We start from the raw sequence: 21567 nt of genomic DNA, 5'->3' as shown, positions 1-21567 counted from the left end.
AATTAATTAAGTGACTCACTATGAATGACTCGCTCAGAGATTTCTTGTTAACCTCCATGGTTAAGTGCTAAGAACTTTGTTTCAAATGGTAACAACATAAGAGGTGTTAAAAAGTATTTATTGTTGTGAATAGAGTACAGGGAAAGCCACTTGAAGAGTTTTCAACATAATGTTTGTTGTAAGTGACCTGAAACAAAAAGCAGCCTTTTTTACTTAAAGCAACGTTTATTTTTACCTATTTCCAGATCCCATTTTTATATTTCGCACCATTTAACTCGTCCATAACCATGAATCAAGCAGAGGTGAGTTAACTTTAATTTGACTTTTCTGTGATTGTCTACTCTTCCCTGTTGATGACCCCTACTTTCTGCTGAATCTGGAATTTCACAATCTGAATTTCTGGTTTTGGATTTTAGGATAGTAAATTTGATGTTTTGAATTTCTCCATCTTAAACATTTTAAACTGTATTTTTACAAACTCTACATCTGCAGTCTAGGAATTTAGAACACAAAAAAAACTGAAGTTCTGAAAACACAACTATAAAAATTCAGCCTTGAAAAATTCAGTTGTCTTAAATTTTAGATGTTAAATATTCAAGTTATGAAATTCAGAATCAAATTAGAAAATTCTAATTAAGAAATTCAAATTCAAAACAATTTTAAGGGCATATAAAAATTCTGATTTGTTAAATTACAATTGTCAATAATTCAAGTGAACACAAATCAAATTCAGATTGCTTTGCCATATTATTAGCTCCATAAAGGTCTTGGTCTCTTGTTTATCCTCATAGCATCTATGTGGGATAAAAGAAAGCATTTCTTAACTTTGTCTTTCATGAAATGCTAGTTGCCATTTAATATATAGTAAATCAGACTCATTCAAAGTAGCGTCGCTGTGCAAAAAACACGTTATGAATGCATGCTACACTTCTGACTGTACATTGTGGTTTCTTTTTCTTATAATGTACAGTTTTTAGGTAAGGAACGTTTTTATTTGCCACTCACTGACACTCAGACAGGCTCATCCAGTTTATCAAAATCCATCTTTTAAAATTGAAATTGAAAGAGGAATAAAACTCATCATAAAAGCCGGCTGATCAGCGCGTTACTACAATAGCTACGTTTCCATCCACTTATTTTAGGTGAAAACGGTTGTACATAAAAAACGGTTGATGGAAACGTCATAATGAGTATAAATTTTGAAAATGTGCATAAAAAACTTTGTGCATAACTGAGTAGGATAAACTTTTTATCCGATAAGAAAAGATGCGCATAAACTATGTTGAAAACAATTTTACCGCACAAATTTCAGTATGTGAATTAAAAAAGGTCATGTGATTTTGTTATAAGAGTTCATGTGATGATAAAAATGTGTGCGAATGGATAAACCAGCAGGCTGAGCACAATGTAAAATACCTGAAATGTTGTTTTGGTCAATCTAAAACGCCTTACCAATTCAGTTTTAGTGTTATTATATTATTAATGACCTCCAGAATAAAGAGCGTCTGTACTCTGCGTCTGACACCTTCGAACGCCACCGCACGTTCACTGCGTGAACAGAACTGAGGCGCAAGTCATTTATTAGATGAAGCAAAGATTAATGCAGCTTCTCTTACTGCAGCAAATTCAGTTTTTACAGTTGATATTTGGCGCCAGATAACCAGCAAGTGACAATTTTGTTCGCTTTGACTCATTGAATGGAAACGCTGCCTTATTCGCACATATTTCATGCGGTAATCCATTTTTGTGCATAAAGTTTATTCGCATTTTTGGATGGAAACATAGCTATTGAAAATAATTTGATTCACGCTTTCTGATTGGTTCTTGGGATACAGCGGCTTTTGCTGTCTAGGTATAGCTGCTTTTTCCAACAAACTGTTAATTCTGAATGTGCAGACGCTGCCATTTTGATGATTAGAAGAAAATCTATTTGTTGATGGTGTACTGTGTGCCTTAAGCATTCTCTCAGTGTCATCATCTTATTTTTGAAAATGACGTTTAGCGACTTTTGCATCTGAACTTTTCATTTCTTTCTATAATAATGATTTTGAAAAGGGTGATACATGCTTTTCTATTAACACACAATGAATTACAATAAACAAGTTATGCGAGTGTTTGTCAAACTGCATAAAAACTGACTCCAATTAGTCCTAAAACGTGATTTTGGCAAGGTCTCGCAAGTAGTATAATGTCTCTCTTTTGTTAACTTTTCTGGGGTGGTGGTGAATCCAGTACAAGATTGATTTTAATCTCTTAGTGTTTGTAAATAACCCTTTGAATGGATTAGCTTCTGTCATGCTGCCAGAGGTCTTAACAGGTGCACAAGCCTTCTGGGAAAGTAAGATCTTGTGTCAATTTGGTTTAAATCGTTTAGAGAATTAAACAGAAGGGAAGAGGTTATTGAGCTTTTGCAGTGGTGGCACAGAAGAGATGGATTAGACTTGTTCCAACTTCAAAAAAATGTATTTAAAAGATTTTTGTCAAGCTTTGATAGTGTTAAGGCATTGGTTGTGTTTGGATTCCTTTAACGTTTTAGACGCTAGGACACATTTCTCAGTACTTAGGTCACTTTTGCAAAACTCTTCACCATTTTGACAGAACTTCTCGCTCACCACAATGGGATTCGCTTGTTCAAATATGTCTAATAATATAATAATGCATTGCATTGTTTGCTTGGTTTTTTTTGTTCTCACTCACTGATTCAACGCTAAACAGCCAATAGAATCTCTCGCTACACTAATCACATACTGCAAACTTAGTGTGTCCCACTCTATAGTAATGAGCTATTCACAACAGAACACAGTCCTTGATTGGTTAGTTCAGGTTTAAGACTTCACAATGAACACGCCTGCTGTACAGAAAACCAATGACAAATTCAGGCTCCCAATAGAAACTTCTGGAACACATAAAGCAATTTAATACTTTTAGGCAGTTTAATTGATTTAGGTTGAGATGACCAGAAACGTTTATTTGTTTCAACAAAAAAAAAAAAAAGGTGGCAAAATTTTTTTTTTACAGTGAAAACTGTGATCACACCGAAGGTGGCGAGAACATCAAAGTAGCTGGAAGTCATTCATTTGCAATGGGAGCTAGCAGCGATAAGCAGCACGGCTCATCTTCGCCGGTTTGGGCGTCGAGGAGAGTTGAAATCAAATCAACTTTACGGTAATGAGCTATGACGCGTTTAGTTGCAAGCAAGGTGAAGTCTAGATCATATACGCAGCTGTCTAGGCTTGGGCGGTATTACGGTATTATGGTATACCGTGGGATCTAAAAATAGCAATGGTGTCAGTTTCAATACTGTTATACCATCATAAAATAATAAATATCCTTTATTTAATGCCTACAAAAACGTATGCGTGATTGTCATCACGGGACAGTGTGAAAAAATCAAAATTCCTGCATTAAAATCCATACCTGCAGGTGAAACAAAAGATGACGAAGAAGTTAAAAAGAAGAGAATTTTGACGGCAATCAAGCCAGTCACTAGTTCAAAAGGAATAGTCATTCTAGCCGCCAAGGTATTTCGGCGGTCGCTCATACACTGCGTATTATGTTAGAGCACAAACCCCAAGCTGACAGGTAAAAAGACGGGGTGACTCGCTTCATTGAAACTGCTGTCATGGAAAATTAAATGGATGTTCCTGGCTGGTAGAAGATGAACAAACAACCCAAAATTTGTGAAATTAGCCAGATCAGAACTCTGCATTTCGGCCTGTAGCAGCAGGAAAGGGTGTTCGGTGTTGCTGGGACGCACCATCGGTCCTGAGAGCAGGATTGCACTAAAACCAGTGGATTTAATAATGTTCCTCCACAAAAAGACGTAGCCTAATCTTGGTGAGTAAAGGGTTTTTAAATTATAAATGAATATTGATTAAACCATAGAATCATAATGTAGACAGACAGGCTATGTTGGCAATATTCTTTTAATATTCAGCTTCACCGTCGCCTTAAAGGGCACCTAGGTTACCCCTTTTTTCAGATTTAATATAAGTCTTTTGCGTCTCTAGAATGTGTATATAAAGTTTCAGATCAAAAAACCCATCAGATTTTTCATTATACCTTTTACAAGATGCTGTTTTATACTGATTTCCAGCAGGGGGTGGTTTTGTCGTACTGCGCCTTTAAGCCGAGTCTTTCCTGCCCACTGTTTCTACATGCCTCCTCCCTCAGCTGCGTCAGACAACAGACAGACTTAAAGGAAGAAGGTCTCACATAGCGTTTGTGAGATACTACAGTAAGAACTAGAGTAAGACAGTAAGAACTTAGCTTAGTTAAGGCTAACCTCAAGTGCTGTGTGGATATCTGTTACGCTAATGTAAAAAATAAACCTGATTTAACTTCCATAAACCGGGATTGAAGCGTCTTCTTTTATAATTGTTCTAACACGCGGCTGTGCTGATGAAGTAAAGCTGAAGTAAAACGCTGTAATTAATTACACACATACTCTGTTTTAAAACACTTTAAACATGTGAAACTTACTCTTAATCACATTTGATGATGATTGCTCAACCTAGCGAACAGAACAAGGCTTTTATTCCCGGTTGCTTTGCGTATGTCTGTCTGGTCTTGTTGACATATACACGTGACTAACGGAACATGTTAATGCGCGCAGCTGTCAATCAATTCGGTGGGCGGGGGGAATCGCACACCTACGTAATGGTGCGATCGATTTGAAAACAGCTCCAATTGGCCGACCCTTTTTTTGTAGTTAAATTGAAAAAAAAGGACTGGGTGTGTTCATATCACCCCAGTATGGCGGTCTATACACTATACCAACACACAGATCTGTCCAAACAGCTTGAAAAGTAGATTTTTTACCATAGGTGCCCTATAATGCCAGATTGTGAAGAGAAGTGGCGAAATAAATCTTGCAGAGCCCTTATCTTAATTTTTTATTGCCAAAATACCTGTCATCATTTAGAGTTTATTTTAATTTGATTTGTTAAGCAAGACTTCTTTTCATTGGTGTGTTAGCCAATTTAAAGGCTAAGTGCATGTACCTAGACCTATTTAGAGTGTTAAGATGTTACAGAGGACTTATTTTATTTCTTTGTTCCAACTTCCAAGTAGCATATAGTCTACGTTTTTTACGAATAAATTATGTTAAAACATATAAATGACTTATTCTTGAAAAAATGCAAAAGAGCTGTGTGCATGAGCACATTTGTTTAATGTCGGGCTGTAAACAGGTTCGGGCTTTAAAAAGCTGTCAATCAAAATGTACCTGTCGGTCTCGGGACCCCATCGGGTATAATTTTTATGGTCCGATTACAGCTCTCTGCATTCCCGCTGCTATACAACGAGAGCCGACAAGATTTCTTACAGTGTGGGAGTAAATTTCTGAATAAATTGCGGGAGCAATATGTGTGTGTGTGAGAGAGAGAGAGAAAGAGAGAAAGAGAGAGAGAGAGAGAGCAATTCATCCTATCAATTCATTCTTCCTAGAATTCATTCTATATGAATGTTCATTCAACATTGTGATTTATTTTACAGTCATGACAACTACTCTTTTTACGTTACTGTGACGATTGTGTTTAGGGTTGGGATGGGGGTAGCTGTTAATAAAATACAACAAATGGGAAATTTTATAAATAATATAAATTTTATAAATAATATAAATATTATAATATATATATATATATATATATATATATATATATATATATATATATATATATATATATATATATATATATATATATTATTATTATTATTATTATCAAGATATTATCTTGTTACCTTCCGGCCACATCCGTATCCGATCTAGAAACAACCAGCAAGCAATCGCAATGTAGATGTCCACCGCTTGAGAGGAGTCCAGAAAACAAAATCCTGTAAACTTTGGTTACGACCAAAGTTGTTCTTAAAGGTTTGAGTATTGCCGTAGCCGGATTTCCAATTATTTTTTACAGGGACTTAAATTTTAAAAAGTTACTGGCGAGTTACTGATGTGCATTAATGTTATATATGTTTTTTTAAACGCCAATCTTATGCTAACTAACGACAGTTCAAAACAGTATTGCTGCCTCAGAATATTTCAGACATATGGACATATATTGAATAAGTGGAGCAAAGCCACACCACATGCAACAACTGGATCCTCCATAGTTACATGAATTTGATAAAAGGTGCACAACGATTTCACACTAGAAAGCACAATTTTTAAGTGGGAATGTAAGTGATTGCTCATATGTTGCAACGACCCCTTTAAATACAAGATCAATGTAGCGAATTTTGATGCTCTCACCACCGGAGCAGTGAAAACAGACAGCGTTGTCGCCAGGGCAGTAAGAGCAAACTTGGATGCTCTCACCGCCTTTGATTTGAATGCACAGTAACAACTTGCGAAATTGCATAATGCCCCACAATATAGCTACTATTAGCAGTATTAGTTGAGTAGTATGTCTGTAACTATCATGGGTAGGTCATGTAATAATGACAAATGGTGGATGTAGTACAAATTCATCTTTTTCTAATGATTGTGAAGGAAGTAAATTCAAATCCATGACTGTCATACCTGCGCGAGGTCTTTTTCACCAAGTCTTGACTGGACTTCTCCTCATCCGTCTTGTCTTTCTTCAGCTTCTTTGCGATGTTCTCTCTGACCTTCGCTTTCTCTGCTTCACGATCACTGTCATCCTCCGCATCATCTTCATCATCATCTGAATCCTGTGATGGATAACAGACACACATTAACATGCACACAAACAAACTGATAACCCAGAAATGTAAGTAAAATATTGTTTACAAGACTTTATTGATAAATCAGTTCATTTCCTGGTAGTGAGGTCAAAACTACTTCATTTGCATATCTACCAACTGTTTTTAATTTATTTTGGTTGTCATGTTAAAAAACAAATCATTTGGTTGTCATGTTAAAAAACAAATCATTAACAATTGGAAAATGTGAAATTTCACTGGGCATTATAAGCATTTTGACTACAACAAATTTCTGCTTCATAATATCAAATTACATATTCATAAGTTATGGGTAAAGAAAACAGAGTTTTCAGTGTGTTTCTGGGTATGCTAAAATCCACAGTAAAGAGTCAATGTGACATTATTGGAAATAATAGAATGAAACACAAGCAAAAGAGAACGTACCTCAAAATCACCTTGCCCTTGGTTCCTTTAAACACACACACACACAAAACAAATCACTCTTTGAAAAAAACTATTTAAATAAATATAAAAATCTGGCTTATAACTGCATAATTTGCTTAATTAATCTATCATTGAAACTTTAATGCATTAAAATATATAATATATCCAAATATTTATTTAAAGTCTGGCTTGTTGGTTTTTCCCGACCTGTCAACAACTGGAACTGAGCTTAACTTGGGATCGTCTTTCAGCAGGTCATGACTGCTTTTGCTTTTCCCTTTCATGGTCTGCAAGAAAATACATGTTGAAAGCACCTACTGCTCTTTTTCCTTCATGTTAATAATGACTTTGGACAAGGCAGTTTTTTCATAGGACAAAGAGCAACCTGGCTGACTTGATTGACCATCTCCTCATCCTCCTCGGCCTCCTCTCCAAATGACAACAAGCTGAAATTCCTACAATAAAATGAAAGCTTTTGAATTTAAAATTACAACCATTTATAAATATTACAAATCTAAAAAAATGCATTTGAAAAAACCCAATCATAAGCAAAAAAAACTATCAACTAATACAAGTAATTTCTTTCTGTAAATCAATTTTTTTATCTGGCTTAAGAAAATTTAATTCAATATAAACATTATATTTATTATATTACCAATAATATATATTAATTATATTTTCAAGGTCAGGAGAGAAGCTTAAAAGCAGTCACACAAGTCTTCACAGGAACATAAACACCTTCAAATGGCGTTAAAAGTGTTACATACTGTATTTATAAGGTATAACTCACAGAGAAATGTCATTTCTGTGGTCAAATGGTTTAATAATGCTGTCAATGACAAATGACAAGCACATGTCTCAAACATAATAACTCAGTTTTATAATTATGAATAGTTGTATTCTGATGTCATTATTTTACTGTGAATTAACAAACAGGACATAGGACACAGGTCCACCATAATGACTGTACAAAATTTAGCATTTTAAGCAACAGCAGACCAACACATAGGCCTAATATTATGATTGTTGTTTTACCATATCGTCACTTTAGAATTATAAGGTTCAATCTGACATTTTTGTCAAAACTGAGTTATTGACATATTCTTATTAAATGACAACTTATTTACAATATGGGATGTTTTTTATGAGCTGTTTACATTTTATTTTTTTTTGCACACATACTGTTTGCTATATGGATTGCAAAAACTTTGAAATTCAACATCTTAAAATCATTCAGAACGCAGTTAGAACCTTATAATTCCAAGGTGAAGATATGTTTGAGATTTAACAATAATAATAGCCTATTCACATTAACCTTTATTTTACATCTAAAGAATCATGCAGCCCTAAGTAGTAATATAATAATCAATGATACTCATTTATACGTTTTAAAACACAGCTTTTGTTGTTATTATCCAAGACTGTCAAAAGGTGAATTTCAAATCAAAAAGGTTAAGAATGCTTAATTCTATAGACATTACATGCATTGTGAAAGTGTGTCAATGTGTTTTTTTTGTCACTGGTCTTTTTAAAAAAAAGAAAGAAAGAAAGAAAGAAAAAAAGAAAGAAAGAAAGAAAGAAAGAAAGAAAGAAAGAAAGAAAGAAAGAAAGAAAGAAAGAAAGAAAGAAAGAAAGAAAGAAAGAAAGAAAGAAAGAAAGAAAGAAAGAAAGAAAGAGAAAATTGTAAAGGTGAAAGGGCTCCATACTTGGTTGCTTTAGACTGTGACTTCTTCGCTTCATCTTTGTTCTTCTCTTTTTTGCCTTTAATCTCACGTGGAATGATGTCATCAAAAGGAGAATGCAAGACCTGGGCAAAATACAATCATTCTGTATAAAAACATAAACCAGAAAATGTTTACAGCAGGAATGGGTTTAAACAAACCTCTGTGGATCGAATTTTATGTGGGTTAAGAGGTCGCTCATCACCATCACACGCAACATCTGCCAACCTGAGCATGTTATACACTGTATCTCCAGTGACCTGCGGCCAAAAGAGCAACATAAAAAAACAAAAACAGAATTTTGACACATTATGTGTATGAAAATAGAAATGAAAATGTTATTTTTTCAGAAAAAAATTTCATGTTATATGGTTGTATATGATATATGGTTTTTTTTTGGTGCAATAAAAATAACACTACAAACCCTAAAAACACTTTAATGTGTCATTATTTTTAAAAAGTCACCTTTCCAAAAATGGTGTGTTTGTTATTGAGTTCATCTGCTCGTCCAAGAGTAAAAAAGAACTGGCTCCCATTATCATGAGGTCCTGCGTTTGCCATAGCAACCAAACCCCTCCGATTGAATCGTAATCTGGAGTGAAATTCATCCTGAGTTGGGAAAAAACAATTAATGACTAATAGCATTTGTACACAAAACAAAGAAACACTCACTGGCCACTTTATTAGATAAGCCCTTTTATCTGCTCACAGAAATTGAATCTCAATGCATTTAGGCATGTAAATGTGATCAGTAGGATCTGCTGTTCAAACCAAAGCTCACAGTTTACTGTAGTAAAACCTAAAGTATACTACAGTATTTATTAGTTTATTAGTTCATTATAGTAAATGCTACAGAATGCTGATAGCATTCATTAACAAATTTGTATTATTCTTTGAACTATTATAGAGTATTAAATACAGTTATATTTAGTATAATACATTTCACAATAGTATCATTCAAAAACACTACGGTATTCACTATAATTACTATAAGTATTTTTTATAAGTGTAGACTGCTATTCAGTTTGAGGTAAAAGTGTTAAAAATATGTTATATTAATAATAACACAGGGACAACATTTCTGTTTTGATTCAATTTCATTTTAAGCAAATGCTAATTAGAATCAGTGGACTGCTTATATGTATTCATCTAGACTGAAGGACATTTTCTGAACAGAGAGAGTATTTCATTCTGATCTTCTGATCACTGAGAATCCATCCCCATAAAACTTAAATACTGTTTAATAACACTGTTTTTACTAATATGACTTAATTATTATATTTACAATAACATTCCATTAATAAGAGGCTGCTCTGTTTACGAATCGTAAACTGGTGATCTGAGACCTTCAATCTGGACAGATTTTAGTGCATAATTTACAACAATTCGTCTTTTTTAAATTGTCAACTGATTTTAAAGAAATGTTATATTAAATAAAAAAAGTGCATGCATACAGCTATATTTGGCTTGTTTCAACATTATTTATATAAAAAGATGGCTTAGAAATAACTAGTTTTAATTTCCTGGCCAGTAGAAAAACATCATAAGCTTTTAAGTTGTCGATCACAATTAGGAAGAAGGGGGATTTTATGAATGTGGCATGGTTGTTGGCGTCTGAGCATTTCAGAAACTCTGTAGCTGATCTACAGGGATTTTTAACAAGAAAAAAAAACATTTCTAGGGTTTACACAAAATGGTCCAAAAAGATAAATTATCCAATCAGTAGCAGTTCTGTGGGTTACGCATCCTGTCACAAAGCTCAGATCATCTCAAGCTGGTATCTTTAACATGACAGTGAGTCTCTAAACTCAAATGACCTCCACAAAAACCAGATCTCAATCCAATAGAGCACCTTTAGCATGTGCTGAAAGTGGAGATTCACATTCATGTGAGTGTATGCCAAAAAAATGTCAATATGGACGAATCTTTCTACCACCTTGTTGAATATACCACAAAGAATTGAGATATTAATAGCAAGACACGCCAAATTTACTGAGGTATGAGTGTAATTGTTTTCTTCAAAAATAACTTGTAGATCATCAATGTAATTATACAAAGCACCCAATGATTTACAGAAACAACAACAACCTTAAAAGGCCGGCCGTAGATAGACTCCCCACCAGTTCCAGTGCCTGTCGGATCTCCTCCTTGAACTATGAACTCTGGCACCATACGATGGAAGATTGTGCCATCATAGTAACCTTAAAAACAGGCAAAAATGCAAATGTCTATGTATGAAGATGACTTGATATGATGAATAGTGCAAAAAATATTATAATAAAATCATTGCCTTTTATATGTGCATGAGTTTGTGTGTGAATCCACCTACCTTCCATACACAGCTGAACAAAGTTTCTACATGCTTTGGGAGTTTCCTTAGACCAGAGCTCTATGTCTATGTCACCTGCAGAGGTCTTCAGCAAGACCTGTGAGAAAACACCAGTTTAGTTCAAAGGCTTTATTTACTGTAAAGCTTTACACTATAACAGTTTGTTTTTTTCAGTGGAAAAACTGTTAATAGAAAAAACTGCTAAAATAAACATACAAAGCCTTTATTATCACATCTAATGCATAAAATAAAACTAAAGAGATTTAAATGGATCTCATAAAATGAAGCATTTTATTCATTCATCTATTTCGGCTTATTCCCATTATTAATCTGAGGTCGCCACAGCAGAATGAACTGTCAACTTATCCAGCACGTTTTTATGCAGTGGATGCCCTTCCAGCCGCAACTTATCTCTGGGAAACACCCACACACATTTATTCACACTCATACACTACGGCCAATTTAGCCTACCCAATTCACCTGTACCGTATGTCTTTGGACTGTGGACCCACACGAACGGAGGGAGAACATGCAAACTCCACACAAAAACGCCAACTGACTCAGCCGAGGCTCGAACCAGTGACCTTCTTGCTGTAAGGCGACAGTACAACCTACTGCGTCGCCGAAGCATTTTATTATTAAATACATATTATTGGGAGATTTAGAATGACAACTTAAACACTTGTGTATTATTTAAGTAGTCAGATATATTATATTATATACACATTATTAAAGATCACTATTAAAGAGTAAAGATCTCACCAATTTAAAGGTTTTTAGAATTTCACCCTGATGAGCTGTATTACATATGAGAATATTCTTTTATCTTAAATGTACATGTGTGTAAACCTTTTCATTGTTTTTTTCGTTTTTTTAAAGCATTAGTTTAAAGGTTTAATAAGCCATTCTGTTTCTAAAATACGTGAACAAATGTATAAAGGTACTAACTTGCTTGTTCTCGTAAAATACTGATTCGTTGCATAATTCATAATTAAAATGCAAGTAAATAAAATACTTAAATTGCAAGCAAAATCAGACTCAAATTAGTGTATATGCAGTATTATATATCATGAATATGATTTTGAGATATGGAAACTCACCTTTCCATTAGTTGGTGGCTCTTGAATATATATGTTGCTCATCTTTAGTGCGTATTATTGGAGTATACTTCCCTCACCACGGTTTCATTGATGACAGAGAATGTACAGAATATGCGCAGATGTTACAAAAACATAAGAAGCACGTCTAGCCGATATAAAGTACCAGAGTATGTTCTGTTTACAAGCGCTTCATGTCACGCCGCCGCAGAGTTTCGTTCATTCGTCATGCAGACTTTGTTCGGCCTTATCGCCCCCTATAGTCTCGGAGTAAATATAAACGTACCATTTAGATTATAGAACATTGAGAGACAGATTTTTATTTTTACAAGCAATCATTATAATCAATATGACCATGTTTTATGTGTAAAGTTTAAAACTTCAGGGCACATCACGAAAATAATCTCCACTTATATTGTCGTCTTTGAATTATAGCGTGTAGTATAGTATTGTAGTGTTGGCATTTTTTAAAACATTTTGTCCTGCGAGTGAAAATTGTGTCTTTCTATTCAGAAAAATGTATCCCCAAAAATTGTTGCTTAAGCCAATATCTCAAAATTCAGATAAACCATAAAGATATGGCAAATTATCTCTTATCGTGACAATATTTATTGGTTTTCAGTGCAGCATCTTGCGTTTATCTTTTTAGCGCTAATATTTCGTAATACATTCATATTTTTCATGCATCTATGGAAGGGATTAACTGTTCTCCAAATGGTACCATAGAGCACTCGTTCACTTTCCACCCGGACTCTTTTACCAGACGGATCGGTTTTGTGTTTTGAAAAGCGGCGGACGGAATACGACGAAAGTTATCATTTCTATCTATTTATAATCGAGTACAACATGGCTGCCCCAGGTATACTTTTGTGGGTTTGTCCATAAGCATTGCTGATTGTTGTTGATATGCTACTTCGGGATTATTCTAGGTAGTAACACTGCACGATTATCTTCGCTCGTCTGGACATTCACATCGCACACATTTACCTAAATAAAAGACTGTTGTTCCTGAATTCCTGAATGTTTTACATTTACAGTTACGGTTTACTGATTAATAATGTTTATAAAATCTCATGACGACGCATTATTTTAATTCTACATACTTTCTTTGATATTGTTTTAAATGGTGAGCTAGATGAATCCATTATGAAATATGATCAATACAGAATATATGTAACAATGTAAATGACACTTTTAAAGAAATATAAATTGAATTGAATGTCTTTTTATGAACAGGTCCAAATAAAGACAACATCAGAGCTGGATGTAAAAGATGTGGCTATCGTGAGTATGGCAAAAACATAACTTTACAGTTGACTTTGTTTTTGCTTTTTTTTTTTGTTCTGTAGTTTCTTTCCAACAATATTTCAGTTTATAAGTAGATTTTTTTTCTATATTTCTGCTTGTAAATAAATAAAGATAATGAATCATAGTCCATCTATCCATGTACCATCTTTCTATCTACACACAAATCCACAGATAAATATATACATAAATACTTAATTGAAGTGTTGTTTGGATGGCGTTTTTTTTTTTTTTTTTTTTGTCTTTCTTTACACAAATATATATTTAAAGTTTAATTTACGTTTACTTTTGACAGTTTTTCTGTTTATCTACAAAAATACATATTTTAACATTTTCATATGAATTTGGATTTGTTTGCCCATTTATCTGTCTAAACCAGGGGTGTCCAAACTCAGTCCTGGAGTGTCCTTCATAGTTTAGATCCAACTTCTTTCAATAGACCTTCCTGGAAGAGCTTGATAAGCTGGTTTAGATGTGTTTAATTGGGGTTGGAACTAAAATATGCAGGTCATCGGCCCTCCAGGACCCAGTTTGGACACCCGTGGTCTAAACGTGAACATATTTGACGTTTGGCTTGTGTTACATTTCTTGTTTTCTGTATATCTATCCATGTATCTCTATAGATCGATTTAACTTATCCATCTTTACAAAATGCATATTTAAAGTTTTGATTGAATTACATTTATGTGTACTTACAAGTGTGTCTATGCATAAATACAATCAAACTATATATTCTTTCTCTCCTTTGATCAGCTGGTCATCTTACCTTTGAATGTCGTAACTTTCTTCGCGTGGATCCAAGGAAGGATATTGTTTTGGACGTGAGCAGCACCAGCACCGAGGAGAGCGATGAGGAGGAGCAGGAAGCTCTCAGTAAAGAAAAGATTTTCGGCAGCCATTCAAAAGGTTTATTCACCGCTTTAGACTCCGATTCTGTCTTGGCTCTTTACCATTTCAGTGACTCCTTTACCTGGATACTGACATTGCTGTTAGTCCCTGATTTTGCAGTGATCATTTGCCACAGTAAGATCGTTTTGTAAAAATTGGTGTTTTCTACACAGGTTCACAGGAAGATTCTAGAAAAGAAAAGCATAAAAAGAAAAGCAAGGAGAGATCACGTGGAAAAGCAAAAAAGAGGTAGACTTTTTATTTTGTCATAATTTAAAGAATAAAAAAATCCAATTAAGATGATACATTTATAATAAATGTATGTTTTAGGGCAGGGGTCACCAATCTCGGTCCTGGAGGGCTGGTGTCCCTGCAGGGTTTAGCTTGAACTTGCCTCAGCACACCTGCATGGATTTGTCAAGTATACCTAGTAAGACCTTGATTCGCTTGTTCAGGTGTGTTTGATTAGGGTTGGAGCAAAAATCTGCTGGACACCGGCCCTCCAGGAACAAGTTTGGTTACCACTGTTTTAGGGTATTGCTGGTAGGGATGTCCAGATCCGATCACATGATCGGAAATTGGGCCCGTTCACGTGGTTTCAGACTTGATGAGAATCGGACGTAACCTCCTGGTCAGGATATATATAGCAGGAGTATGCCTGTGGTCTGAAGGTATCATAAAGTTGATGACGACAACATTGCCATAGCAATATGTGAGATATGTAAAGTTAGGATTGCATGCCAGGTATTTTAAGTTGAGGTGCTATTTGTTTTTATAATAGATTTACTGCTGCACTAAAGTCCAAAAGTGAAGAATTTGTTATTAATTGCTTGATTGTGTTCAAGCTACCACACAGAAGTGCTCTGTTTCATAACAGAGTTTTTAAATGTAAAAATAACATAACATCCTGGATCTGTTTTTTTTTTTTTTTTGCTCTTTATTCTTTTGGCATTATAGAAGTATCGGATCAGTTTCGGTATAGGCAGATACTCACAAACAATTCACTCAGACTCGAGGGCCAAAAAAACCTGATTGGGACATCCCTAATTGCTCGTTCTTCATAAATATGTTCTTGCATTGATTTATTGTGAAAAATTATTTAATTCTTCTGTTTGTGAAGGTTATGTATTGTTTAGCTATCGTTATCAGCATCCTGTTTGATTATCTTGTTTTCATACCTCCAGGTCTTATTCATCCAGTGATGAGGAGGAGGATGAAATGAGCAAAAAGAAGAAAAAGCGCAAGAGCAATAAGAAGAAAGGGAAGAAGGAGAAGAGAGAGAAAGAAAGGAAGCACAAGAAGAAACAGAAAAAGAAAGACACAGAGTCCTCCTCATCTGACAGCTCTTCTGAATCATCAGACACAGACTAAAGCTGACCCGCTTCTTTTGTTTGGCCCATTCATTGGACCACAACAAAATATTAGGAACCTATAAAATACCTTCTTCAGGAAGCCATTTGTACATAATTCTGTGACAGACAGCTTGATTTTTAAAAAAATATGTCTTACCATATTTTCCACTGATAGTTGAAGTGCTGTTTTTTCTGGTGTTTCTAATGAAACTGTATTTTGTATATAAATGAAATTAAAACAACTCTAAATCTTTTTGGGGCCATTCTTTACAGAGTTTGTTTTTATAATGCTTTAGAACTGTTGAAAATTGAACATGTGGTTACATTTTATTTCCGTGGAAATTGTGTTGATTCACTCTAAAATAAAATAATGTTACTCATTTAAGGGTGTAGAATTAGCATGGCCTCCGTAAAAATTATGAAAAAACGATCGAGATAAAATGGTTATTGTGTCATATGCATTGGTGTAAAGACAAATTACAAATACTCAAATTACTATATTTGAGTATTTTTTTTGTCAGGAATTGTAATTTAGTAAGTTGTTTTATAAATGTGTACTTTTACTTTCCCTTGAGTAAATTTTTAGTGCTGTATTGGTACCTTCACTCCACTACTTTTCTTCAACCTGCAGTCACTACTTTGTTTTTTTCTTGTCTATGGGGATTAGAAAATCTGAGATTCCTAAGATTCCTGTCTAATCAAATCACACATAGAAGGTAAATCACATCATAAAAACCTCAAGACATGAGTGATGTAGAATTGCAGCAAACTGTTTGGAAGCATTAGCTGTCCATAATTATGTCCAAAACTTTTACACTCATTAACACAGAGACTGTTCCGAAGCATATCACTGATGAAAAGATGACGGATGTTTAGTGTATGATGACTGAAATGGTCTTAAACACCCAGCAATGTCAGATTGACGTTGTAACCTAACGTCATGAGGATGCTGCATTTTGTTTGCAAATGAAAAAAATATATATTATGAAAATACTGTGAAAAGTTTCTTGTTCTGTTAAACATAATTTGGGAAATATTTAAATTTTGGTCACCTTCCAACACAACATCATTTGACGTGATTTTTGGACATCAAAATACATTGTTCTTAGACTGGCTAGACATTGAATTTTGGTCACTTGATTTCCCAAACTAAATCTAGCCTAATATATCGTTTGACGTGCCTGCTTGGCAGCTAAATGCACTACAGAATGTTAGGTTTACACACATCCACAAATTACATGTAAATGCATCAGCTTTTTACTGCATTATACTCACTACTCTTGAAAGTAATATTAATATTTGTAATATTACAACAGATACTTTTACTCACACAACATTTTTAGGCAAGTAATGGGACTTATTCTTTAGTATATTTTTTTTGTATTCTTTACCACTGGTCATATGTCTCCCCCTTTTCAGAAGTCTGCATTCATTCGTTGTCAAATAAAATCATGTAAATTGACTTTTTTCACCATAAGACATGCTTGATTTAATGTTGTTTTTATCACTAATTGTATTTGATTTATTTATTTAAGTTTTTTTTTAAGTGCAAAATAGAACGTGCTGTTCTGCTTGCACACTTAGAGAAGAAAAAGAACATGGACATGTAAAGTCATCTTTTAGCTTAAAGTGCAAAAATGGCAATATTATACTTGCAAAAATGTGTTCAGATGCAGTGGTAAGTAATTATGAACAAATAAGCCCTCAGTAAACAGAAGTCTTTATTAAACTTCTTTTTTGTCAGCCATTTCTTTAACTTTAAATTTTAAATGTGAAGTGACATTGAAAATTTAAAATTGAAAGGAGGTTGGTGTCAAATTAGGTCCCCACCAATATCATAAGCAAATCTACACTTTTGTACTCATTACTAAATTACTCATGTTATTCCAAACTTCTGAGACCTTTATTCATATTTTAAGAACACTAATTAAGATATTTTGGATGAAATTTAAGAGCTCTCCCATCATTTGTAGACAGTAAGTTTCAGGTACCAAAACAAATCCTCTTCTGTGGTTTAATCAGAATATTATCAAGCAGCAAGAATACTTTTGTATGCACATAAAACGAAAATAACTTTATTCAACAGTCTTTCTTCCTTTATTCAACAGTCTCCTCAGTGTCAGTATAGTGCGCACATTCACTATTTTTTGTTCCAAACAATAAAAGTTACGTGCAGGTGTCTGGTCTATACATAATTGTACAGTGCCCATGAACCTGCACAATATACTGACACTGAGATGATATACTAGACCGAGAGGAGTCACTTGATTTCAATAGTATCTAGATGCAGCCTTTATGATGCAAGCTGAAATTGCATCACTTAGCAATGCAATGTCACACAATGTACTAAATAGAGTGAGTGGTGTCACTGTGACGAGCAGGGTAAGGGGTGGGGTTAGGTGAGTGCATTTAAAAGCATTGGATGCAGCTCAGATTGCACTGCACCAGGTATGAATCCAGACGCCTCCTTGATTTAGCAATAGCAACTAAATGGATATCAGTGAATTTAGACCTTTGCTTAGGATTCATAGCAATGGGAGATGAAGGAATTTTAATTTAAAATGGACTTCACATATAATTTCCTGATTCATCAAGCCCCTCTAATTTGACCATTACACAAGAGACTGCAAATACAAATGCCAACAATACATGTGCATGTCCAGAGAATGGTCACAAATCATATCACATAGTGTTTTAAGCTGTGTAATGTGGACGGAGATGGTTTTTCTAAAACACAGTAAAAACACCTGGACAAGGTGCATTTTCATAGTAAAACACCATTTTAAAATTAAAACAGACTAGTGTAAATAAGGGATGCTTCTTCACATCATTATTCTCCCGAATGTGGGGAAAGACAGTGAAGGTGGAGAACAATACATGTGTCATGTTTACCAGTGAACAAACCACCAGATGTCGCTGGTAAACACTCACTCATGAAACTACAAATCTGCCAGTTAATGGACTTCAACTTCATACATGCTCTTCACCCACACACCTGCTTTCTCATCTAGCTTGATTACATTTGCACACCTGAGGACTTTCAGAGACTGATTAACACACACTATTTAAGCCACACATTCACCCCTTCAGTTTGCTGAGTCTTGTTTATCTGTAAGGTGACAATACAACACGTTATCCTGGTCTTGTTTCTCTGTGTTTTAAACCTAGCCTTGTTTATTTCGTTTTCCGTGTCTGCCGCCTGCCTTTCGACCTCTTGCTTGTTAAATTGACAATGATTCTGGATTGTCCTCACACACCTGTTTGCTCCCGTATTGACCACTGCTTGCCTGACTGTGAATAAACCTGCACATTGGATCCTACCTTCTGTTGTCAGAGTCACTCCCCGGCGTTACAGAAGACTCGGCCACAACATGGATCCAGCGGGTATAAAGATCATGCGTCTTCATCAGGAAGCATGGTCCATTGAGGAATATGTGGAGGACTTCATCCAGGTAGCCCATTTAACATCTTGGGATGAGTTATGCCTGATGATATTTTTTCGTGGAGGACTTTCGGAACCCCTTTATTCTATCATGCCATTACATCAGCCACACTGGACATTAGAAATGTACATCGAACTGGCATTACAATTAAGTGGGTCCCCTTTTACTATTGGCAACGCGGAGGAGACCCCTAAATGTTTTTTGGGGGGGGCATAGGACCGCAAGACCCGCTGGTAACGGGACTTGCTGCTCATACCACTACCACACATCCAGCTCACAAGATGGCCGACTCCAGTCCTCCAGCTCACAAGATGGCCTACTCCAGTCCTTCAGATCACATGATGGCCGACTCCAGTCCTCCAGCTCACAATGTGGTAAATGCCAATCTGCCACCAGCTCACAAGATGGCTTTTTGTTCCGAGTCTGTTCCTGTCCTAGTTCCTGTTCTAGTTTCTGAAATGCCATCAACTGAGCCCCCAGAATGGCCACCACCACCTGAGTTACCAGCGCTGATGCCACCACCAGAGCTGTTACTGCCAGAGCTGCCACCGCCACCTCCAGAGCTTCCTGAATGGCCGTCTCCTGAGCTTCCTGAATGGCCGCCGCCTCCTGAGCTTCCCGAATGGCTGCCGCCTCCTGAGCTTCCCGAATGGCCGCCGCCTCCTGAGCTTCCCGAATGGCCGCCGCCTGAGCTTCCCGAATGGCCGCCGCCGCCGCCTGAGCTTCCCGAATGGCCGCCGCCTGAGCTTCCCGAATGGCCGCCGCCGCCTGAGCTTCCCGAATGGCCGCCGCCGCCGCCTGAGCTTCCCGAATGGCCGCCGCCTGAGCTTCCCGAATGGCCGCCGCCTGAGCTTCCCGAATGGCCGCCGCCTGAGCTTCCCGAATGGCCGCCGCCTGAGCTTCCCGAATGGCCGCCGCCTGAGCTTCCCGAATGGCCGCCGCCTGAGCTTCCCGAATGGCCGCCGCCGCCGCCTGAGCTTCCCGAATGGCCGCCGGCGCCGCCTGAGCTTCCCGAATGGCCGCCGGCGCCGCCTGAGCTTCCCGATTGGCCGCCGCCTGAGCTTCCCGAATGGCCGCCGCGGCCTGAGCTTCCCGAATGGCCGCCGCCTGAGCTCCCTGAATGGCCGCCGCCTGCTGAACTTCCTGAATGGCCGCTGCCACCTAAGCTTCCTCAATGGTCGCAGCCTCATGATCCAGGGTCACTGCAGCTCCACGCTCCAGGCCCTCCGCAGCTCCACGCTCCAGGCCCTCCGCAGCTCCACGCTCCAGGCCCTCCGCAGCTCCACGCTCCAGGCCCTCCGCTCCAGGCCCTCCGCAGCTCCACGCGCCAGGCCCTCCGCAGCTCCAGGCCCTCCGCAGCTCTACGCTCCAGGCCCTCCGCAGCTCCACGCTCCAGGCCCTCCGCAGCTCCACGCTCCAGGCCCTCCGCAGCTCCACGCTCCAGGCCCTCCGCAGCTCCACGCTCCAGGCCCTCCGCAGCTCCACGCTCCAGGCCCTCCGCAGCTCCACGCTCCAGGCCCGCCTCAGCTCCACGCTCCAGGCCCGCCTCAGCTCCACGCCCCAGGTACGCCCCAGCTGCATGGTCCTGGCCCTCCATCCCTCCCCCAGTTCCGCCTCCGCTCCACCTCCCGTCTGAACAGTATTAGGAGTGTCTGGAAGCCACTCCTTAGAGGGGGGGCTCTGTCATGTTTACCAGTGAACAAACCACCAGATGTCGCTGGTAAACACTCACTCATGAAACTACAAATCTGCCAGTTAATGGACTTCAACTTCATACATGCTCTTTACCCACACACCTGCTTTCTCATCTAGCTTGATTACATTTGCACACCTGAGGACTTTCAGAGACTGATTAACACACACTATTTAAGCCACACATTCACCCCTTCAGTTTGCCGAGTCTTGTTTATCTGTAAGGTGACAATACAACGCGTTATCCTGGTCTTGTTTCTCTGTGTTTTGAACCTAGCCTTGTTTATTTAGTTTTCCGTGTCTGCCGCCTGCCTTTCGACCTCTTGCTTGTTAAATTGACTATGATTCTAGATTGTCCTCACACACCTGTTTGCTCCCGTATTGACCACTGCTTGCCTGACTGTGAATAAACCTGCACATTGGATCCTACCTTCTGTTGTCAGTGTCACTCCCCGGCGTTACAACATGTTTCACATTGTTCACACCCCAAGATATTTGCTGTTGGCACCATTGAAACTGACGTTTGGCATTAGCAAGAGTAACCAAAGGTTTGGCTAGCAGTTTGGCCAGGTGTATTGACCTCATGGAGCTCCCAACCAACAGTTTTGGTAGAAACAGGAGAGTTGAGCTGCA

General features: G+C 37.3%; 2 protein-coding genes across 3 annotated transcripts in view; one reads left to right on the top strand and one right to left on the bottom strand.

Moving 5' to 3' along the window:
• The window catches only part of cwc27 (CWC27 spliceosome associated cyclophilin), a 103302-nt gene extending 90827 nt beyond the window's left edge, over positions 1-12475 (bottom strand). Inside the window, exons 1-10 of one of the 2 annotated variants that reach the window (XM_009305161.4) lie at positions 12258-12475; positions 11158-11254; positions 10917-11029; positions 9294-9437; positions 8990-9088; positions 8814-8914; positions 7493-7562; positions 7315-7394; positions 7108-7132; positions 6521-6672 (exon numbers count right to left, since the gene is read on the bottom strand). In XM_009305161.4, coding sequence (XP_009303436.1) covers positions 6521-6672; positions 7108-7132; positions 7315-7394; positions 7493-7562; positions 8814-8914; positions 8990-9088; positions 9294-9437; positions 10917-11029; positions 11158-11254; positions 12258-12299 — 923 coding nt within the window. In that variant the 5' untranslated portion in view covers positions 12300-12475. 2 annotated transcript variants of the gene reach the window in all.
• Positions 12476-13002: 527 nt separating this feature from the next.
• srek1ip1 (SREK1-interacting protein 1) lies at positions 13003-16062 on the top strand. The gene is made up of 5 exons (NM_001037672.2): positions 13003-13113; positions 13491-13538; positions 14313-14465; positions 14621-14696; positions 15632-16062. The coding sequence occupies exons 1-5, from the start codon at positions 13101-13103 to the stop codon at positions 15816-15818; spliced, it is 477 nt and encodes a 158-aa protein (NP_001032761.1). The 5' UTR covers positions 13003-13100; the 3' UTR covers positions 15819-16062.
• The last annotated feature ends 5505 nt before the right edge of the window (positions 16063-21567 follow it).

This window comes from Danio rerio, chromosome 10, assembly GCF_049306965.1.
Source record: "Danio rerio strain Tuebingen ecotype United States chromosome 10, GRCz12tu, whole genome shotgun sequence".
Lineage (NCBI taxonomy): Eukaryota > Metazoa > Chordata > Actinopteri > Cypriniformes > Danionidae > Danio > Danio rerio.
Note: the sequence above shows the minus strand (reverse complement) of the source record. Positions and strands in the feature narration are given on the sequence as shown.

Coding starts and splice junctions, on each gene's coding strand:
- srek1ip1 (NM_001037672.2), top strand. Junction 13,539..14,312: donor ATGTAAAAGATGTGGCTATC/GTGAGTATGGCA, acceptor TCCTTTGATCAG/CTGGTCATCTTACCTTTGAA. Junction 14,697..15,631: donor CGTGGAAAAGCAAAAAAGAG/GTAGACTTTTTA, acceptor TCATACCTCCAG/GTCTTATTCATCCAGTGATG.